At 36.9% G+C, this 21,647-nt stretch overlaps 1 protein-coding gene across 7 annotated transcripts in view; it reads left to right on the top strand.

The window, feature by feature from the left end:
• LOC104310426 (histone-arginine methyltransferase CARM1) overlaps window positions 1–21,647 on the top strand; it is a 79,899-nt gene that overhangs the window by 32,532 nt on the left and 25,720 nt on the right. For all 7 annotated transcript variants that reach the window (XM_069776071.1, XM_069776069.1, XM_069776070.1 and 4 more), the window contains exons 3-5: window positions 10,173–10,279; window positions 10,484–10,588; window positions 18,030–18,140. In XM_069776071.1, the coding sequence (XP_069632172.1) occupies window positions 10,173–10,279; window positions 10,484–10,588; window positions 18,030–18,140 (323 nt within the window). The remainder of the gene's footprint in view (window positions 1–10,172; window positions 10,280–10,483; window positions 10,589–18,029; window positions 18,141–21,647) is intronic.

Genomic DNA, 21,647 nt, shown 5'->3' with positions numbered 1-21,647 from the left:
TTTACCTGAGGCAGAAACTTTGGTTCTGTGTCATGCTCCAGTTTCTAAATTACTCCACTGTCACAAGCTGGTTCTAAGCTTTGTAGGCGCTTTCCAGAGTTTGACCTGTCCAGCTTCAATGCAATTAAATGTCTGATAATAAATTTCCAGGTTGTGTTTGGAGCTGGGGACTGTAGTGTGCAAGAATAAATATCCATGATGTGATTTTTGAGACTCCTGGTCTATCTGTGAATCTTAACGGAGAAGGCTGCCACCAACCATACCTTCTGCTGTGTCTGTATCGGTTAGTCTTGCTGTTCAAACCTCTGGATTTGCCATTGTCTCACTCAGGTTTTTTCTATGCCATTGCTTTTCTTAATCCAGTTAGAGGCAGCCATTCACAAGTTTAGTGGTGTTTTGAGCTGACTCACTGAGTGCGTTCAAGGTGGTAGGATCTAAAGGGCAGCTCAAGACCTAATCAATTATGGCACTATTTTCAGTACCTTTTGTTTGTCCAGGCTTTCCTTGAACATTTCTGTGGGAATTATTTTAGCATTAGCATTTTAAAGTATTGATTGATTCTGATTCCTGGGAGGACAAAATAAAGGGGATTAGAAAAAGGCCAATGGCTTCTCCCCATTTTTTTAGTAACTTGTAACATTCTGGTATTTTCACATTGGAATTATTCTGGGCTGTTTTTCTTCTAGTTAATATTAGTGTTTCGCTTTCCAGATATGATTTTTTTTCCCCTTTTCTTCTATAGGGAGGTAATGCAGCATAATCTTCCCACAGTTTTAGAAAACCTTATATGAAGGTTTTTAAAACTATACGAAGGATTTTAAATTTATAGATTTTTTTTTTTTACTCCTCTCTGCTAGGTCTGAGTACTGCTAGATCTGCCTGCCTGTAAATTACAATATTGTGGTGCCAATTCTCTGTTGAAGGTGGCAATGTGCTTGTATTGGGAATTTGTCCAATCATTCAGGGTGTTTAAAAATCCATTTAGTTCTAATGTCTTTTGTTCTGGTAAGAGCGGAAGAGATTGGGGGTGGGTGGATAATTGTCTAAAACAGACAGTACTTGATTCCAGTGAGGCAAGGTATGTCTTAGAAAATGTTGGCAGTAGTTTGAAAATTAATAGCCACTAATTCAGTGCTACCAGATAGTGCTCTCATGTCAGGCATGTCTATGGCCACCAGTTCAGAAGAGGCTCTCGCTAAACACTGCTAGACTTTTTATGTACTAAGACTTTCAGCATTCTGGCTATTTGAAATTAGAAGTGAACCACCTGCATCAACCATATCCATCTCAATATTTCCGTTTCATCCAATTACATTGTACTGAGCCAAATAATCTTCCTTCATTAAAGTGTAATTTGTACTCTGAGGAAGCTTGTTGACATAAAAATCATCCATTCTTTTGAGGAAGAATAAAAGAAAGGATCTAATGCTTCTTAGTTTAATAGTTCCCAAAGTATAGTTCAACTTCAAAAGTTTTGCAACATCACAATAATTTGTACAACCTTTATGTAAATTTGACTGCAACTTGAAACTGCATATCTCTCTCTGTTGTCTAATACAACCCTAATGGCTGTTCTAAAGAAAGTGAAACAGTTGTATTTAGATACTTTATAATGCCATTTTACAAATCATGACTATTCTTTTGGTAACGTTTTTAGTGTGAGATTGACAGAGTGGGGGAAGTTTTTGCATCTGCTAGTTCACGTTGCTTTGGAATGTGGCTGCAGCTTGAGATTAAAGTTACTCCTTTAATATTCTTCTTGATGATAACCAACTGTTTTATCAATTTGGCTTTATTTTTGTTTTATATTGATGTGAATCGCTTACTAATGGGTGGAATGTTTATTAGAAGAAAATTGATTTTAGTTAGGATGTTTAGCTTGGAGGTGATGCAGTATTTTGCTTTCTGCTTTCCGAAGAAAGCATATATTACTGGTGCTAAAAATAGAAAAGGTTTTTGCTTTGGGAAAAGTATGACTTGGGAAACTTAATAATGAGATTTGGAACATGTGGCATCCAGTTCCTGATGGAATGACACAAGGCCATCAGTCATGTTTCTTGTAAAAACGCACAACTGATTGAGTCCCCTGTGTGCTGATGAAGTGCTTACTGACTGAATTTCTAAGCATGTAGTTCTCCTGTGCTGACACTTGAAATGATTCACCTGCTAGTGTGTTTGGGATAAAATTATTCCCACTGCACAAATCCAGACTCATAAAAAAAGTTTGAAAGAAGGATGCAGAAATTAATTTACAAATTAGCATTGTGGTAAGTGACCTAGTCTGCAGATTGTGATTTAATATTCAGTAATGTTCACAACAAAATGATCTAGTGCTTATTGAAATATTGGTAGATAAACTGCTAAAATGAACAGAATCCCGTTAGTCTAATCTGCTGTGTTTATGGCAATGAAAAGCTGTATAACTGGTTGAAAGGTATAATATAAAGAGAAAAATATTTTGGATAAATGCTGTCAAACTGTGTAAACCCAAGGATTTCTGCGAACTTTTGAGTCTGTGTGGTGAATGCTGTTGGAATTTTATTAGGGCACTTGTAATGGGTGTCACTGTGAATTTCTGAAGTCTAATATTTACAACCAAATAGAAGCAAAAATTTTCTTCCTTGTTTGGAAGTAATACTCCAACCTCAAACATTGTGGATAGTAATCTGGCCTTGATAAGCTTACTATATATTTACTGCAGATTTCACTTTTTTGCAAAATAGGCATTTTATTATTTGGCTATTTTGCAATTCTATTGTTCCAACCGGAAGACTGTGTCTCACTTGTTAACAAGAGACAGTCTGAGTTGTCTGATCATTTGATAAGTCTTATCATAAAGTTATGGACTTACTTCCATTTGTTTTTTCAAACATGGGCAAAGTTATGACTGTACACTTCTCATCAGTTCCATGTCAAACTTACTGCTTAATGTAGGTATTGCATTTTAACAGTAGCCTGCAGGAGATAATGCAAAATTATGTGGGAGTAATGCTACTCCGTGACTGTTACACTGATCTCCTTAGGTCAGAAAATCTAAGAGCTGTTGGTAAAATACATTTATTTCATGGTTTATTGCAAGTAGCATTGTTTTGGATTGCTGCTGTGTGGAGTTTGTGGGTTTTTATTCCCCACTGAGTTTTCTTTCTCTTATTCTGTGTCTGCTGGTTTAGGTTGTTTTTTTTCCTTTTCTCCCCCAGTGACCATCCAGGTTTATTACTGGAGCCTTTTTGTTGTTGTCGTTCCTTCTCCACCCTCTTCCCCTTTGGAGTAGTGAGAGACTCCATCTGTTTTGAGCAGATGGGTGAGGTGCACCATGTTAATAGCTTGCATTTGTGTGTCTGTATCTTCTGCTGTGAGGATAAGTGTTTTGTAAAGAGAAATCAGTACAGCAGCTCTGCTTAGGCAGAGTGCAACCATTTGAGTGACAATTTACCAGGAATGGACTATGAATGTGCCTGCAGGAAGTGCTACAGGGGCTTGGGTCTTCTGCTTTCCTTTTTGTGAAGTGAATAGTGCAAAAGAGACACCAGAAGCAGGGCTCTTTGGAAGGATGTTCCTGTTATCTTTGATCACAGGAACTGGTTTTAGCTGGCCTTTATTCAGTTTCTACACAGTTCAGTTTTTAGGCTATCAGTGCAGTAATATCTGCAGAATATCTCTGTCAAGTTATCAAACTGTGTAATTGATTAGCATGGGTTTAATGCCCAACAGCAAATGTTAGTTGAGGTGCATAGCTAGTCAAAACCTTGCAGTGAAATGCCTGTTTTTTAGCAAGATACAGCTTTCTGTCAAGGTTAAAGTTTTCAAATTAATTTCTGTTTTCAGATTGTAATTGGAAAAAAAAAGGGGTGTGTGTGTCAGAAATAAATAAAAATCCTAACAAGCTTGACTTTCAAAGAAAGTGTCTGAGAGTTACAGTTTTTATGTTCTTTGAAATTATTTGCAGGGGATTTTTTTTTTTTTTATTTCCTCAACAAGATCTTTGTGAAGGCACTTCAGCCCAGAAGAGTAGGAGTTTTCCTTGCCTTCTCGGTGGCTAAGAAAAAAGGAGGATCTGGCACTTTTCTTCTGAAAGCTAATAATCCATTCTGTAAGATGAGTTTTGCTCCAGAGAAGCGTTTATTATGTGATACAGCAGAATATGAACTAGGCTTTTTTTTTTTTTGGTGTTTCCTGGTAGCTGCCTGCATGAATGTTTTTATCACATGATGTACAATAAATGTAAGGAAACATACCCCTTACTGGAAGGAGATATAGTTGTTGTGAAGTAAGAGCTTGCACATAGGCAGTTACTAAAGAATGCCTAATGAATTTAAATAATTTTCTTTTAAAAGATTAAGCTTTGATAAAGCAAGATCTTTCTCTTGGCTTTTAAAAGAGAGACAGTTTGACTTGCTGGATTTAATTTTTTTTCTGTGTTATGGACCATAGAACACAAGCTTCGATTCACATCAAAGAGTTTAAGGAGGACTTTTGATCCAGTTAAAAATACAGGTGTTTTAAAAACCATTTATTTCAGCAGGTAAAATGCACAGATTTAAGTGCTGTGTTGTACTTACTGGCAGTGACTGCAGGTCTTTTAGATGCATCCAGCACTTGGGCAAGTTTTGCAGCCTGTTCCACAGTGCTGGAAATAAACTAGTGTCTGGATTAGCTAATACAAACTAGATTAGGCTGCATACTCATAGTGGTGGTCTTTCCAATATTTTGCATTATTTTCAGAACAACATCTGGATGAGGCTCCTTGAAAGAGAAACATCTGTGGGTTTGGGGGGAGTTTTAAGTTGGGTGGGGGTTTGAGATACTGAAAATGTGTAGATGAAAAGGCACTAAATATGTCTACTTACCTCTATCCTCGAGAGCATCAGGTTATTCTTGCTGGAGTAGTTATTGGAGGTCTTACAATCCATGGGAAAGAGTAAATGCACTGTAAGAGTTATGTTTTAAAGCCTTGATTCATTAATTTGCCGGTCTTGGAACATGCCTATAACAATTGTAAAGTTTTGAGGGTTTTTTCAGCCTGCTAGTGGAAAACTTTAGATTGATTTAAGTGATTGGGGTGGTGGGGGCACAAGGATGTATTTTCCAGTCAGTGAAAATTGTAAGTTATTTCTCTGAAGACAGCCAAAACCTTGCAAAAAGAGTCACAGCCATCTTCCCAATTTGCAGATTTTTCAGAGAGTAAAGCAAAAGAAAGAGTTTTGAGGGTGAAAGAAGATGGCTGTGCATAGCACGAAGAAGCAGTTCATCAAGAAGCACTTGTGGCCCCCCTCACGTTAATTTTGGATTTTACAGCATAGATTAATTTTTGTTTAAGTATTAACCCTGACAACCCAGAAAATTTCATAAGCAATCCAGAACTTTTTCTTTATAGATGAACAAACAGGCAAAAAGCCTGCATGATTTGTTTAAGGTAATAGAAGGAATCTCTCAAGTCTGGATGGAAGACTCTTGAAAGGGTGACATTTGAAACACTACACTGAGATTACTAGGCAACACCTTTCAGTAAAAAAGCATTATACTTGAGTTTGCTTTTAAAAAGATGATAGAAGATCTGAAAGGCCTATGTGATTGTTCCCTCAGATGAGAAAAGCAATTCCTTACAACATCAAAGGAAAAGATAAATAGAGTGCTAGAACCTTGATGAAGAATGTAGGGCTGAGGATTAACAAAAAATATTCTTTGGCTGTCCTTGAAAAATGTTTTACTGACCTTCAGTTCTGTATGGTTGACTGCTGGTTGCAAAATAAAGACTTCCAAAGTATGTGACCCACCAGTATTCTAGCCTGTCAGTGAGCTGAACTGTTTTTGGTGTAGATCCTTTTCTGGTCCCTTTACTTTAAAAAAAGAAGAAAATCTAGTTTTCATAAAAGCCAAGATCAGTTCTGGATATATTTCTACATATGACAGATTAAGTTCCCAGATTCTTAGGAATATAAAACTTAAATTTAATTTTAAGGACCTTGATCAATATGCAGATAAAGCCATATTTCATATCACAAGCAGGATGACGTATTGGCTAATAAGAGAAGTTCCTTTACAGAAGATATAGGAAGAAAACAGCTTAGTGTATTTGCATGCAGAAGCAAATGGAAAGAAGACAGGCCATTGTAAATTGTTGCTGGATATAGAAAATAGACTTGCTGGATATAGAAAAAACACTTGAGAAATTCTTTTCTTTCTTCTGGAACAGTCTACAAAAGGAAGAAACATGGTGTTCCTTGTCCATGCTAAAGAAAGACAAACCTGTTTCTCTTCTCTGCAGTAGGGAGTCCTTATGTTGAAGCTTTAAGAAGTTCTTCCATATGTCTTACTTTTGAATTTTATTTATTTTGTCTGCGTAATGTGCAGAGTGTTCACAATAATTCCATTTTTCTATATTAGATGCTAAAGATTTATTATTTGGTGCTTTGCTCTGTCACATAAATGAATGTGTATCTGACTCTCAGACGATATTTGAAACTGGTAGCAATTGCTAGGAGTAATTCCAAGGCAATTTGCATTCCCTAACAGATTTCCCTTTAGAATCCTTTGGCTGTTTGCATTCAAAAGAAAAACAAAATCCCAAATTCACATCTGCAACAGCAATTCCTTCCTTACAACTTGATCTTTAATTTGTAGCTATTTAGCTACAATTTCCCTCAAATAGTAAGTAGAAGCAGCTAAAAGATTTTTGATGAATATTTTATTTATAAATTTTGAGGATAAACTAAACATCCACTGAAAAGATGAGAAAAAGAAAAGAGGAGCAAATTCATGCTGTAACGGGACTTTTTCAGTCAGTGCAGGATCAGTCAGGCTATGAGGTTTTCTCAAAGGTGGAATCATTAAGTTTTCACAGATAAGTTGTAAACCAGTGCTCTTTGTTGCTGTTGCTTTTCTCACTAGAGTGTATTTTTCACTTCCCATCCAACAACAGCAACTATATGTATATTTCTATCTTTATGCTTAGGTGTTTTTTCTCAGTGTTAGACACTGATGAATGTGTAGAATGTGGAGCTGGGATTTAAAGTTTGTGAAAACATTGAGAAGTATTAGATCTAATGCTGTTCCTGGTTTTTATTGCTGAATTTTTAATGCCATCTAATAGAGAAGATTTTAATTCTGTATTTTTCTTGAGGTTGGTGAATGAAATGAGACACTTTTCCCCTCCATAGTCTGCCAGAGCCTTTTGTGATCTTGCAGATATTCTGTTAGAAAAACTTTAAGGGCATCTGAGGTCCTTTATGAAAGATTGTGGAGGAACTCCACCAACCTCTTGTTCTTTCTTTCTGTTTTGATGTACCTTTCAACTCACTGAGTACTAGTTTTGTAATTTGCCAGCACTCCAGAGAGCTCCGGCAACAAAAGTCTTATTTGTATATAAAGAAGTACTGTACCACAAGGAAGTCATACCTTTTTTTTTTTTTTTTCCATAGAATCAAAGAATAATTCAATTGGAAGAGAAATCATATGTTCATCTGGTCCTTTGCAAAGCAGGTTCAGCCCCAGGGTGCTCAGAGCTTTGTACAGTTATGTTTTGAAAAATTCCAAGGTTAAAAATTTCTATGGCATAATCTCTCTAGGCAAGCTTTTCCAGTTTTTCTTAACACAACCACAACCAGCGTTGTGGTTTTGAAATCCATTCTCATTCCTGGACACCAAAGATGATGCTCTGAGCTACCAAAAAGTGTCTGCAGAGATATGAAAATCATGTGTAAAGAGTGACTAGAAAAGAAAGGAGTCAAGCATGTCGCTGAATCTCTAGCATCATCTCTTGCTTTCTGATAGAAAAAAAAAAAAAAAGGAGAAGCTTAAGACAATGAGTGACTGCCTGGCAAAAATCTCCACTGTCCAGTGTCAGACTTTTTTTCTGGTGTTGCCTCTTCATGCAGAGAAAGAACAGAGAGACTGATCTCTTTTAAGCTGATTTCTGCATCTTCCTGCAGAAAATTTGCATTGTCTGTAATTTGGGCCACTCTTAGTTGTCATGATCCAGTCATTTATTGTTTCATTCTGACCATCAGCCCTCTGTGGGAGAGAAAAGGGCATGTTGATGGCATTTGTACATTTTCATGGTAATTTACAATTACTTCTGGAACAATTTAATTATTTTGAGACCCCCATATCACCCCAAATTCAGATGTTGAATGTGGCATCTTCTTCCCACTGGAGCTGACAGGCCAGAAGTAACAAAGTGAGGCTTTCTTCCTTCCACCTGGAAATTAAATGGGAATATTCTGCAGAGTGGCAACAGATCAGCTCTCTAGCAAATTTCCTCAGCAGGTGAAGTGCATTTGAATAAGCTGGTGAGTTGTGTTTTACAATTTCTGCCACCCTTACAGTCTTCTATAGAGTAAAGTTAAACTGAACTATTTGTTCACAGCAAACTAATGCTGTGATGCTTCTTAGAGCTATTGTTCTAGACTTTCAACAAAATTATTTCACTGCATACATTAGACTGCTCATAACTTCAACTGAGAGAAATGGCTTCAACTCTGGACGCTTATAAGTGCACCTTGTGACATGGGGTAGCCCAGAGGTTCAAGGGGCTGTGCCCTCAATTGATTCATACTTCTCTGAGGAAGTATGGCCGTCTGTCACATTTTTGGTGTGAAATTCTTACGGTGAAAGACTATATGACTGCCCCAAAGATGGAGCTTTTTCCATCCAGTTTTCCAGTTTTAGTGGTTTCTAGCTGTATAAAGATTGGAAAGCTTGGATAACGATAATAGCAATTTGTGATGCTTTTGCTGAATTCTGTGCTGTTTTTATTATCCACTTTTTCCAAGAATTTAAAATTTTCTACTGAGGATGTCTCCCTCAAGACCCTAGTCAAAAATACTTTTTTGGCCTGTTAAGGGTAACTTCGCAGCAACTGTGCTTATGTTGGGTTGTATAAACATGGGTCTTTGTTTTCATTCCCAAACAGCCTGACATTGAGCTTGTCCTGATTTCCAAAGGTAAAGGGACAGCTACATGTTATCTTCTGTGTCTCTTCCTTTTTGGTTATGCCAGCTTTCTGCAGTGGAGAAGGATTAGTGCAACCAAATCTCTGTTTTGAAGATTTTAAAATTTCCTGAAATGATGCGGGAAATTCTCCTTGGTTACTCTGTTGAGCTGCTTATTAATTATTTGTTTCTGTTATCTTCAGACCCTTTGTTTCAAAGGCCATTCAAAGTATTGAATTATTGAATTGTCTCCAAACAATTAGAGCACTTAGCATGTACTTCCCAGTGCACAGTTACATGCTTCAGGCAATTGCTATTTTTATTTTAAAATCTGTGAACTGTTGTAGGAGTTTCCTGTCTCTCTGGTTTAGCAAATTATGAATGTAGTGTAGTCTGATTTCTCTATCTTCTCTTGTCTTTGTATGAACAGAATGAAAGACTTCCATCCCTGATTTTATTGTTGTCATCTATGCTTCCCCCTGACAATTTTTCTTCACAGTGCTTTTTCTCGATACTTTCTCCACTTACTGGCATGTGCCTTTCTTTTGGACATCAAGGAATTATTTTATGCTTGGGGGGTTGGTTTGATCTTAAAAGATGGAGACAAAAGCCCTTGTGTGAGCTGGTTATTTGTTTTTTAGGTCCACATGTTTTTTCCTGTTAGTTATCTAATGTCAGAATTGATCTTGTCCACAGAAGCCAAAGGCCTGTAACTCTTGAGTTTTTTAGCTAGACTGCCTCTGAATAAAGATACATGGTCCTCAGCCTGGCTTTTTTAGGCCAATTAAATTTGAGTGTTTTATTCTAGTTTGTAAGCCTCCTCACTCAAATCCGTGCATTTCACAGTAACCCCAGGTAGTTGTCTGTGTGGAGCTTGGGCTAGTGTAGATTAACCTGAAATATAGGTTGAGGCTTATGTTCAGCCACTCCTCTGTTAGAGTTCACCATCACAGATGTTTGCAGGAGTTAGCTAATCTGAATGGAGAATCCTTGACAACACTGTTGCATGCATCCAGGTGTTTCTTAAAATCTTTTGATGCTTGCCAGATCTTTGCAACAGCTCTTGTCTGTTTAATGACGTTTGAAATGATTTACTCTGTATTTATGAACACCATAAGCCAAATGAAGCATTCCTCTCAAGTGTGACGGAGTGTGTTCTTTTCTTGTCATTGGTTGCTTATCTTAATTTACCATCCTTGTGGGTTTTGCTATGTTTGTGTTATTTCTATTTTTCTTTTCCAGAATACAACACATTTTCAAATGCAGTGAAGAGATGCCGTAGCCAGAAGAAGGAGAACTCTGTGTTCAGTAAGCGAACAGATGAAGCATCAGCTGCTCAGTATTTTCAGGTAATGAAACTTCAGTGCCAGTTTGTGAAATCTAGGTTACTGTTTGCTTGACCTTAGTCACCAGGCCAGTTAGAAAGATAGCTTAGGTTTATTCAGAGGGTGGTCAGGACCTTGGTAATTTAAGTACCAAGTAATTTAAGGTAAGATTGATAGAAGATGGGCTTTATCTTTTTTTCTGGTTTTCCTCTCCTCCTTTTGTTTTAGTTTTATGGCTGCCTGTCTCAACAACAGAATATGATGCAGGATTTTGTGAGGACAGCCACTTACCACAGAGCTATTGTACAGAACTACACAGATTTTACAGACAAGGTAAGTTCTGTTAAGTGTCTTAAATGTTCCAGTATACTGCTTAGGCTCTAAACTTCAGCTTGCCCTGTAGAACAACACTGATCAGACTGGAGCCTTTTCTCACCTGGGACTTCATGCATGAATATACTAATTCATGTGTGCTTCATATTATTAAAGTTATTGTCAAGCATATGATGCACGATGGTGATGGTACATCCTCAGGTACAAAACGTAGATCCGAACATGAGCTACAAATTCCTCTGCATTGTCTTCTGTGGACAATCTGGAGACCTACATGTATGTGTTCCTTGAGATTTTGGGCTGTTATCATTCCCATTTGGCACTTTGGAGCTCATATACAATATGAGTTTCCTTATCTTAACTATTGACTGTGTACTTGCTATGTTGCCATATAGTCTTTTGCAAATACCTGCAAAGGTATTCTAGTTTATGTCTCCTTCATGGAGATCTACGCTGAATGTTTTTGCACCGCACAGTCATTACAACCTGAGCAAGCACGTAAGTGGCTGCTGTGACTCCATTTGTGCAAGGCAAAGGTTTGGAAACAATGCAGGAACTTACAACTTCAGATGCCAAACTCATCTCTCAAATATGTATATAGATCTCGAAGACTACTGTAATGAATATAATGATATTTATTACTTCTTCATCTAGTCCTCTGCCTCTCACATTGTTCAAACCAGATACTTCAGCAAAAGACAAAAGAAGACTTACACTGGGGAGATTTAGGATAATCTGCCTCCCAGCCACAGATTAAGTCGCTTCCTAATTTCATTTTTTTTAGTCTTCTTGAAATGCAAAGCATAGGACTAGTATATTTTACAATGTTTTTTTTACTTTTTTTTTTTCCGTATTGCAATTAGTTGCACTAACTAAAGACTTTCTGACCCTCTCCAGGGCCAGTCCCCATGTACACTCTTCTCTGATTCCACCCTTAATACAGCAACAAATTCTGTAATATAATCATATGTTATGTGGAAAAGTATTTCCTTTAGTAAGATTTTTAATTTATCAGCTTTCTAATTCTGTCATTTGCTCTTATGTTGGGAGGCAAAGGAGTATTGAAGTTCTAATTTTCTTCATATCATTCCTCCATTGTGTCAATTTTTGTTGTTTCTTCTTATGTAGTCTTGCTTCTGAGGTCAATGTTCTCAGTCCTCTCTGTCCTTTTCTGCATGAAGAAATTGCGCATGTCCTGTTACCATTCTTGGCCTCTTTCTCAGTGCCACCATTAATTCTGCAGCAACTGTTTTGATAAAGATTGGCAGGAGTTATTCATGGTAGTGTAGAAAATGCCATACAATTGATTTATATTGCAGAATTCTAACTTCCTAGTTATTTTCTACTGTACTTCTTGTAAATCTTGACTTTTTTTCCTGGGACTGCATCTGTCCATTGAACATTGATCTTCACCAAACAATTCATAATGGTGCCTGGGCTCTATGTTGTTGTTGATGATGATGATTCATTTAGAACTTGGATGGTACATGAACAATTCGTATTTTTCACAAAGTTATATTAATCAGCACTGAATTTAATTTATCTGTGCATTGTCCAGTGGCCTACCTTCACTAGCTCTCTCTGCTGTTTAATCACCAGATGCTGTGTCATCTGCATATCTTGCTATGACACTGCTCACCTCTCTTAAAATAACAAAACCCAGCAAAAACTGTTAGACTACATGTGACCTTCTGTAAGCAAATAGCCAGTTGTAAGCAGCAGCCTCGCAGGAATGTTTTCTAGGTCTCAGAATGGTGGCTGAGACCATGTGAGCTCTGTTTATGCTGTTTGGGAAGCAGACTGCCAACAAAAATTATGGAGAAAATTAAGCTGCAATTTTTTTTTTTTTTTACCTTGTTGTCATTTTTGTCTTCTCTCCTCTTCCTTTCTTGTTCTTCTGTGTGCACTTTCTTTTAAAAGTAGCCTGTGACTTCAGTTTACACCAGCACAATGGCTTTACTATATCACAGAGAAGAGTCTTTAATAACATAAGCAAACACAGAACAAAACACTTCCCTTTAAATGTGTAGCACATTTATAGCCAAAATGAGGAGAGTTGTGTAACATTTATCTGAACTAAGATCATTATGTTTTAACTATTAATTAAGTTTAGTAATCAGTTCAAGTGCAGCTGATTAATTTTTCTTTGCCATGCAACTTAGGTAAACTGTGCTTCCTTAAAAACTACAGTTAACCATTTACTGTCATAGAAATGAAACAAACCTTTGTAGAACTGAAAAAAATAGGTTTCAGTCTCTGTAATTTCTTTCAGGCCTGAGACAATCCTCCTCTCCTCTTTAATTCAATAAGGTTAGTAAACTAGTGGTGTGCACAGGGCTGCTCCGGTTTGCTGTAGGCATCAGAATCAAACCCCAAAGCATGTGGTATTGGATGATACCAGCTGGGTAAGTGGAGCTACTGTATCTTTAATGGATTAAATTTTGTACTGGAATATGTAACTTGAATATATGGTGAAAGAAACAGCAGAGAGAGGATTTTATTTGCCATTGGCTTCATACCAAAAAGGATGCTCCTGTGTTATAATGCAAAATGCAGATTTATCTCAGCTGCTGTGCAGTAGTATAGCTTGCTTGCTTTTACTCTTGGCTTATTTATTTTCCCAACTGTTGGAAGTACCTTCACTTCTCTTCAGCATACGTAATACTAAGACAATTACAGGCTGAGTGTTGTTGACCACCCACCTAGAAAATGATCCTTCTTTTTCCTGATCCTGTTGAGAAATGGCAATTTTCAGAATAAATGTAGCCAAAAAAATTGAACTACCTACATTGTGGCAAAATGCTTTCTCATGAGAACCTGAGAAACCTATTGTGCTGAGTCTTGATCTGTTGCAAATATGGCAACTATATTCATCCTACATCCAGAAACTTAAAAGGCAGGCAGAAACATTTAATGATGGCAGTGAGGAGGTAAAGGCAAAAAAGGACATAATTATTTTAATACTTCCATTATTGGAGAAAGTTTTATTCAACTGCTATTTGTCTTATTGTTTCCCACCTGGTCTGCATCCCCCCAATATATTTCTTTACCTTTGCTGCCTCCTTCTCTAAATTCTGTAATAATCTATTATACAAACATTTTTGCCTATAGTGAAGGGATATCTGCTGATAAAGTACTTTTTTTTATCTTATTCTGGACTTTGTTTGTTTTTGAAAAAATATCTGTATGAGAAAGTGCAACAGGTTATCTGAGTTGTGCTGGACAAAATTAATTCTGGACCCCTTGAGAGGGTTCTTGGTGGTAAATTCAAGCACTGTCTGTCAGAGGTAAAGTACTTTAGAACAAACTGGGAGTAGTGTTTGGATTGAGCATTTATGTCTTTTGAAGCTTAAAAGAATAAGGAGAACTCATTCAGAATCTAATGAATCTGAGGCTGGATTCTTCACATTAATACAGTAATTCTTACTAGCATATACTCCTTTATATCTCCTCTTAGAAACAGTCACCTTAGAGCTTTCACTGTTTTTTTAAGTAAAATTTTATCTTAGATTTTGAATTGTTGTAGAGCCAAAAGGGTGAGTTCAAAGTGTTTTAATTGGTTATACTAAAAAAGGGCTCAACTAAATTTTGCGGTAGCAGTGTATAATGCTGTTTCAAACTGAGTAAGGGCTGACACGTTTCTACTTCTTTTGAAATTAAGTCTCAGGTTATGAGCCTTTTGAATTTTTTCATTTGTAGTCTATTTATGCATAGTTCACTTAAAAGCAAAGCAACTAGAATTAGAGTGTCTCCAGTGCTCTTGGATGAAGGATCACACAAATTAGCCATTCACATTGTGCAGTCAAAGGCACATGCTAAAAAAAAAAAAAAAAAAAAAAAGAAGAATTTCTGTATATAATCTTGCTGATTATATAGTAATTTTGAATGATAAATGTCACTGTAGATATAGGACATTTTTGCTTTTAGTTTTATGTGTTCATCCAGTTGTTGCTTTTGTTTGTTTGACCTCTGCCCCCCACCCCTTTTATTCAAAAGTGCTTTTCAGGACTCTAGTTGTGAGCATACAAGCTCACACATGTGAGTAAGTCCCATTAAATTCACATTAGGAAAGCTATTCATCTGTGTAGGTGAAAGCAAGAGCAGTACTGAACTGTGATCAGGAGGGTAGGGTATAGGTTATTCCTGACTGATTTCTGATAATTGCTGAAGTAGCTGTATTTATATTTTAAAATAAATACTGAAACACATACAATCTACTACCTTTCCTCTCAATATGCATGACATCATCATCACCCAACTTTCTACTATTTATTTTAAAATTCTACTTTTCAGAAAGAAGCATGCTAGTACCATGTATTGTTATTTCACAGCACTTTCTCTTAATGACTGCTCTTACAGCTCTTTTAAGATGCTCTTCCTATCTAGAGGGAGCAAAGTTTTCTGTAGGACATCCCAGCAATAACAGCAAGGTGTGCTATTGCAGGTTTGTTGGATTAAAGTAATTTAGGTCAGAAAGAACCTCTGCACATCTCTAGTCCAAACCTATACTGAAAGCAGGGCCAACTAGACCAGGTTGCTTAAGGCCTGTCCGGTTACATTTTGACTGGATCCAAGGATGGAGATGCTACAGACTCTGTAGGCAACCGGTTCCAGTGTCTGACAACCCTCACAGTGTAAAAGTTTTACTATGTCTCTCAGAATTTCTTGTGCAATGACTTGTGTCTGTTGCCTTTTGTCTTATCACTTTGTGTCTCCTTCAAGAAAAGTCTGTTTCAGTTTTCACTGAACTCCCATTAGGCAGATGAAGACAGCAGTAAGCTCTCCTGTTAGCCTGCTTTCTCGTGTTAAAACTAGACAAACTGATTTGTGTCAAGCCTCTCGTGTCCTCCAGCTCTCTAATTATCTTGGTGAACCTCCATGGGACTTGCTGCAATATGTCAGTGTCTGTCTTGTGCTGAGATCAAAACTGGACAGTTCCCCAAATGTTGTCTTAAAAATGGCCTTTCTTTGACTTCTGCTGGCTGCACTCCAGCCATCAGCCATTCCATGCAGCCCAGCACCAACACAGCAACATCCTCCCTTACAAGTTCTGTCCTGGATCAAAGTCTCTGGTGTGCCAAGGGCTGTTGATCTAGCAAGTCTTACAGGGTGTGCCTGTGCCGGTTGTACAGCCTCCAGCAATTCCCAGACTGTCACATACAATTTCTCAGCCCCTTTTCCCCTTGCTTCACTAATTATTGGACAAATGCTACCTCTGTGTCAGCTGCTTCAGTTTGCGGTGCTCATTTGTGTCTTCATTAGAGTTTTAATGTGGGTCAGGAGTGAGCTTCTGAAGTGAATTTCTACCATGGCCACTCAGGGTGCTTCAGTTCACATTGTGGAGTGGTCTCAGAGCAAGCAAGTTGTATTAATTTTGGATGAAACTAAACTGGACTAAGCTAGCAGAAAATCAGACTAGAGTTAGTCTTAGTAAATCATCCAGGAAAAATTGTTCCCATACGGCCATACCACCTGCTGAGGTAGACATAGGTGTAGTGTAAGAAATGGCATCAGAATTAGGTCTGGTAGAAAAAGCCATACTTCTCCATTGGATTTTTCACATTGAACTTGAGCAGTTGACTCTTCCTTATGCTTTCAACATATGCAGAGAGAAAGTATTATTGTATTGTGATTCCCATTGGGTATTGATAAATAGCCTACCAAACTTTCTGTCAGACCTATGGTTCAATGAAATTGGCCTTGATTTGTCATCCTCTCCCTCCTACTTATACTGATACTTACTGTCACTTGCTGTTCCAAAGAGCTGATTCTTCTGGGCATAGGAGCATATTCTAAACACCTGCCAAAGCATGGAAACAAAACTGGATCTGTAACAGCCTGTCATCTGTGATATAAAAAAATAAGCTTAATGAAATCTTCCACAGGAAAGGAAATTATTAAAGGCAAGGTTCTGGCTTCTATGCCAAACTTGAGATTATGTGCAATATCAGAAGCAATGTTAATTTATTTTGCAGTGGAGTACTTCTGTAACACAGATTCATATTATCTGCAACAAATTCAGGCCATGTGTGTTAGACTGCATTCTTTAATACATAACCTAAATGTCATGTAGAGTAACTTTTGGGGAATGGAATGTGCCCTTCATTCTAAGAGATTATTTTTCTGTCAAAACTATTCTGTTTGAATACACAAAGTTTTTTCTTTGTGTTTTTAAAGGCTGGTAATGGTAAGCAATGTGCATCATATAGAAGTTGGGGCAGAGAATCAATAAAGAACAGGGGTGGCTGGTATACTAAGCTGTAGTATTACTCTGAATCTGTATTATATTTAAGTGTCTCTGCTCTTGAGTCTTGAGGTTGGGTCATGGCTGTATCTAAGCTTCATGGTTGAAATCTTAGGAGGTTCCATTTCCAGGTGTCTAAATCACCTAACGGGCTTGCGAATTTCGTATCTTGCATCAAAATCTAATGAGAATTTCAGCCACAGGGACAGGAAAACTGTAGTTCCTTGTTTTCAGTCAAGCACAAACCCATAGGAGGAATCTGAATGGTGAGCTGTTCTGTGAGATTTTTCTCAAACCTGGTATTAAAATCTGGGGGAAGCAAGGTACTGGTATTAGCCTAATACTGTTGAGCAGTATAAAAGTGGGTTTTGCATCAAAGATCACATCAGTCACATCATCTTAACCACTTCTCTGGCAATTAGCCTTTCTTTCTGGGTACTTATGCCTCTGCAGCAGTGTTGAGTGACCTATACAACAGAACAAAGCTAGGAACTAGAGGCTTGTCTGGACCATTGCAGCAGTCTCTGGCTTGGCATTACACTATACATTGAAACAAAAATTTGATCCTTTGAAACATTTCAGTCACCATTTTGGCTTGCAATAAGTGAGCCACCTGACTGATGGAGAAAATGAGGCTTGGGGATTTATGTTTAACTGAGGGCCTTTGAGAGTCACCACATCAAGCAGTGTAATTAAAGGTCTAATACTAACGTCAGCAAGCAGAACCAATATTTGAACAAAGATACAGAGTCTGGTTTTATCTGAGATACTTCCACATGGGAATGACTTTTCATTCAGAAAGACACAATTCTGTAGTCCTTCAAGGAATTACCATTGTCATGTCTTGTGTCCCTCCCCACTGTATTCAGACTACACTTGTTTTTCAAATTTTTCTCCTAAAGAAACTTTGTTACAAAAATCTATTTCCTTCAAACCATAACCCTGTATTCACACATGAAAACAATCCACAGACTTAGACTAAAAATACGCTGCTGCTGCTAAAATAAAGAATAGGGGCATTTAAACTCTTCATTTAACAAGTTTTTCACTTTTTTAAGTGAAATTAGTAATATGTTTGTATAATGCCAGGCTTACTAAATGCAGGGTAGAGCTATGAAAATTTAGTTACTTAAAAGAGGTCTCAGGAAGTGACTTTTTGATTATTTTGTTTCTTTTGGTCTGCCTTTTGCTTTCAAGGTGGTCCTAGATGTTGGCTGTGGATCAGGAATCCTTTCATTTTTTGCAGTGCAGGCCGGAGCTAGAAGAGTCTATGCAGTTGAAGCCAGTTCAATGGCAAAATATGCGGAGGTAAGTGTTTTTCACCTGATCCAAGTGTTAGAATGGTGTAGAGTGAAAATGTTAAAGCGATCTAGAACTGTGCCTCAAAAAGGCTAATGTTGAAGGCTTCAGTGTGATTTTTCTAAGAAGTCAGGTCTGTAATGGGCAACACTTTTTGGAAGGTAATTTTTGAAGGTGTTCTAATGTGTCAAACAAATAAACCATATGATTGTTGTTTCTGTGAAAATTGGTGAACAGTCATTAACTGTGACTGAACTTTTTACATTCAGAAGGGAAAAATTAAAGCAGGTGGTGTTTTCATGGGTTCTGTGCAAAAACATTTGAGTATTTTTTTCTGAGACTCTTGGACATCTGGGTGATCAGACAGTTGAGTTAGTTTCCTGCTAAGTGTGATCAGTTAGGTCTTTCAACCTTCTTATGAAACTGTGTTCTTATGGTTCATAAAGGACACGTCCGAAGAATGCACTTGGTTTTAAAACATATTTTTCAGGCATTGTTTTTACTAAGCATTTTCATACGATTAAAAAAAAAAATTAAACACTCAGAGTGGTATTGGTAACTAAATGGCTTAGAAGTTCACTTCCTAAAAAGTGCTAATCCTAAATGCCAGCAACAGCAAAAATCTCCATTTTTTTTTTCTCACAGTCTCTGCTTATTTAGGTGAACATCAGAATGTGTGGGGAGAAGTGTGAGCATTATTGTCATAAATTTTGTCAACACTGATCACCTCTAGCTGAGTTTTAAAAATAGTTTTAATGTGGAAAAGGGTGAAAAGTGGCGGAGGGTTTTTCATCCCATATCTAGAAAAAGTTTGCAATATCTAGATGTTAATTTTTCTTTTTGCTTTACTAATCTGGAATACAAATGTTCATAAGCAACTTTAGGAGTCCATAGTACCTCTAAGTCCACACAATGAGTATGCAGTGGTTCAGTGAAAGTTCCTCCTGTATGTCCTGATACAGCAGTCCAGCCTTGCTCTTGGTGAAGGCTGGCAAACACCAGCTGTCAACTGTAACATTGTGAAGGAAATGCATTGTTATTGGAAATCGAGATAATCTGGTCTTAAAGAAGAAAATGTGGATATTAAGACATTTTTATTTCTCTCCAGATAAAAGTAGTTATTAATGTAGAAATTATTTGTATTTTTCATTCCAGCTTAAATACAGGATTCCAGAATCTCCCCATATACATTTTTCATTAGCTTATGTATTGAGGAAGAGTGCTTCATACAATCATTTTCTACTTCCGCCTTATTTGGGTTGCTATTGACAAATATTTTCTTATTATGGGTGTGTTACTTTTGGAACTGGAGAGGATGTACTAGCCTAACTTAGCATATATGTACTGAAAGCACATTTCTATTTTCTTATTAAAATTTGAATAATTGGAAAGATTCTTTGTAATTAAAGGGAATTTTTTTTCTGATATCTGTCATTTTGTCAGACCTATCAGAAGCATAAGAATGTTAATATATGGAAGGTATCTCTCAGAGGGGAGGGTGGTTTTTATTTCACATAGGATTTTGTAAACATACTATTTTGTGCAATGTCTTTGTTTCCTGATAGACAGAAGTTTTATTTATGAAAGCATAATAAAAAGAACAAAAGAGAACTTGCTTCTCCTAGTAGTAGTATAATGTGTAGTAGTGAGTATAATGTACGCCTTTTGGGTCACAGGTTTGAACTTCACTCCAGCCAGAAGTAAGCAAAATGACTAGTTGTGAAATGGCACATGCTGCATCTGTTGTGTATCAAATATTGTGTATTTTTTGATGCAATATAAATGTGAGTTATATAGCTGGCAACTTATTGATAGAGAAATAGCATTAATCCATTGGTTTTAGAAATTAAATTGCTTTTCTCCTGGGGTGGATGGAATGCTAAACTGCTTAAAACTATGATTGATAAAGAGGAGTAAAGGACCTTTTATTAATAAAGAGAATTAAAGAACCTTAAGCAGCTGTAAATACTGGGTTATACTGGCTAAAATGTCAGAGTCTCAGTTTGATAATTCATAGGGTTTTGGTCGTTTTCTCCTCCTTCTACTTCCCCAAACAGGAGTCAGTTTTCATAAGAAATACAATGGACTTCGATAGTCATAATTTATTGTGAAAACTTGTTCACTCATGAAAGGTATTGCAGATCAGCTGATCTGTTAACAAATAATGTTTAAAGAATTTAAGTTTATTCAGCATAAAGATGCTTAGCCTTAGGTATACTATTTGTCATCTCTTAATATTCCACAGTGGGATTTCATTAGTATGGTTTGTCAAGTATTTGGATTATGAGAAGAGGATTACTTTCCATCCATTTCTTCTCTCATTTCTGTATGGATTTATTGTATTTTTCATCTGTTTCAGATATGTGTAATTATGTTGAATGTGAGATTAACAAGGCTTGTTCCTTTTTAAATTTTTTTTTCTATTTTAATACAAAACACTTAAAACCAATACAATGAACTACTGACTGAAGGGAAATTATATTTGAACAATGCAAACTAATGCTGTAATACTTTCTACTGAGAGATTTGTTGGGTTTACAGTAAATTTCTCTCTATGGTTGGAGGTTTATTTTTAAAGAATGGTATTAAAAATTTAGCACTACAATGCAGTTACCAGAAATCAAATGTCTCTTTGACAGTGTTGAAAATTCTGCACTGTCTACAGATGTGCAATGGTAGAATATCTGAAAAATGTGCTAGAGGGAAAATTCATAGCAACTGCTTTATTAGGAAACATACTGGCTGTTGCTTAGTCACTCATTTATTTTAGATTTTCACTGGAGAATCTCTCATGTCTGTGTCACTGTGTTCTGTGTAGTAGTTGGGTGGCTTTTTCATTGGTTTGCAATATGCTTGCACGTCTGTTTTGTTCCATGGCCTCATTAAGCTGTTCAGAAAAGCTAGACAGACCTGAGCCTCTTTGTTATGGTTGTCTGGTTGTCTATATGTTTGACAGAATTCCAGTGAAGCTCGTACAGGTTTACATTAGGCAAGTTCTATTTGCATTTAAACTAAAAATGACAATAGAAGATTAATTTGTAATTTATATAATTTTAAAATGCAACTCATTATTACAGTCTAAGGACTGTAATATTTATTCCCCCCTCCAGTACTTTGCTGTTTCCCTGCACTGAAAAGAATAGCATTTAAAGGAATTCTGAATATTATTGTCACCTTTTGTTTACTTTTATGTCAGACTGGTCTACCTATTGGATATTCGTTTTTTACTAACACAGACAATGGTTTCTGCCTGGCATTTGTGTATCCAAGGCTTACCTGCCATCTTTTTTTCCTGTTTCAAAAACTTCAGCAGAGGAGAGAGAAACCCTGTGAACCTTTATGGTGACTCTGCACCAGTTTTTCTTCTGTTTTGTGACTGCATGTTTTGGATACACAGCTGCTGGCTGCTGGCTCCTGCCATGTGCAGTCCATGGTAAAGAAAGAAATTTGAAATAGATCTTACCTAACAAACCAGTTTGTAACAGGGAGGAAATTGTGTAGAGTGAATGATAGCCA

This window comes from Haliaeetus albicilla, chromosome Z, assembly GCF_947461875.1.
Source record: "Haliaeetus albicilla chromosome Z, bHalAlb1.1, whole genome shotgun sequence".
Classification (NCBI taxonomy): domain Eukaryota; kingdom Metazoa; phylum Chordata; class Aves; order Accipitriformes; family Accipitridae; genus Haliaeetus; species Haliaeetus albicilla.
Note: the sequence above shows the minus strand (reverse complement) of the source record. Positions and strands in the feature narration are given on the sequence as shown.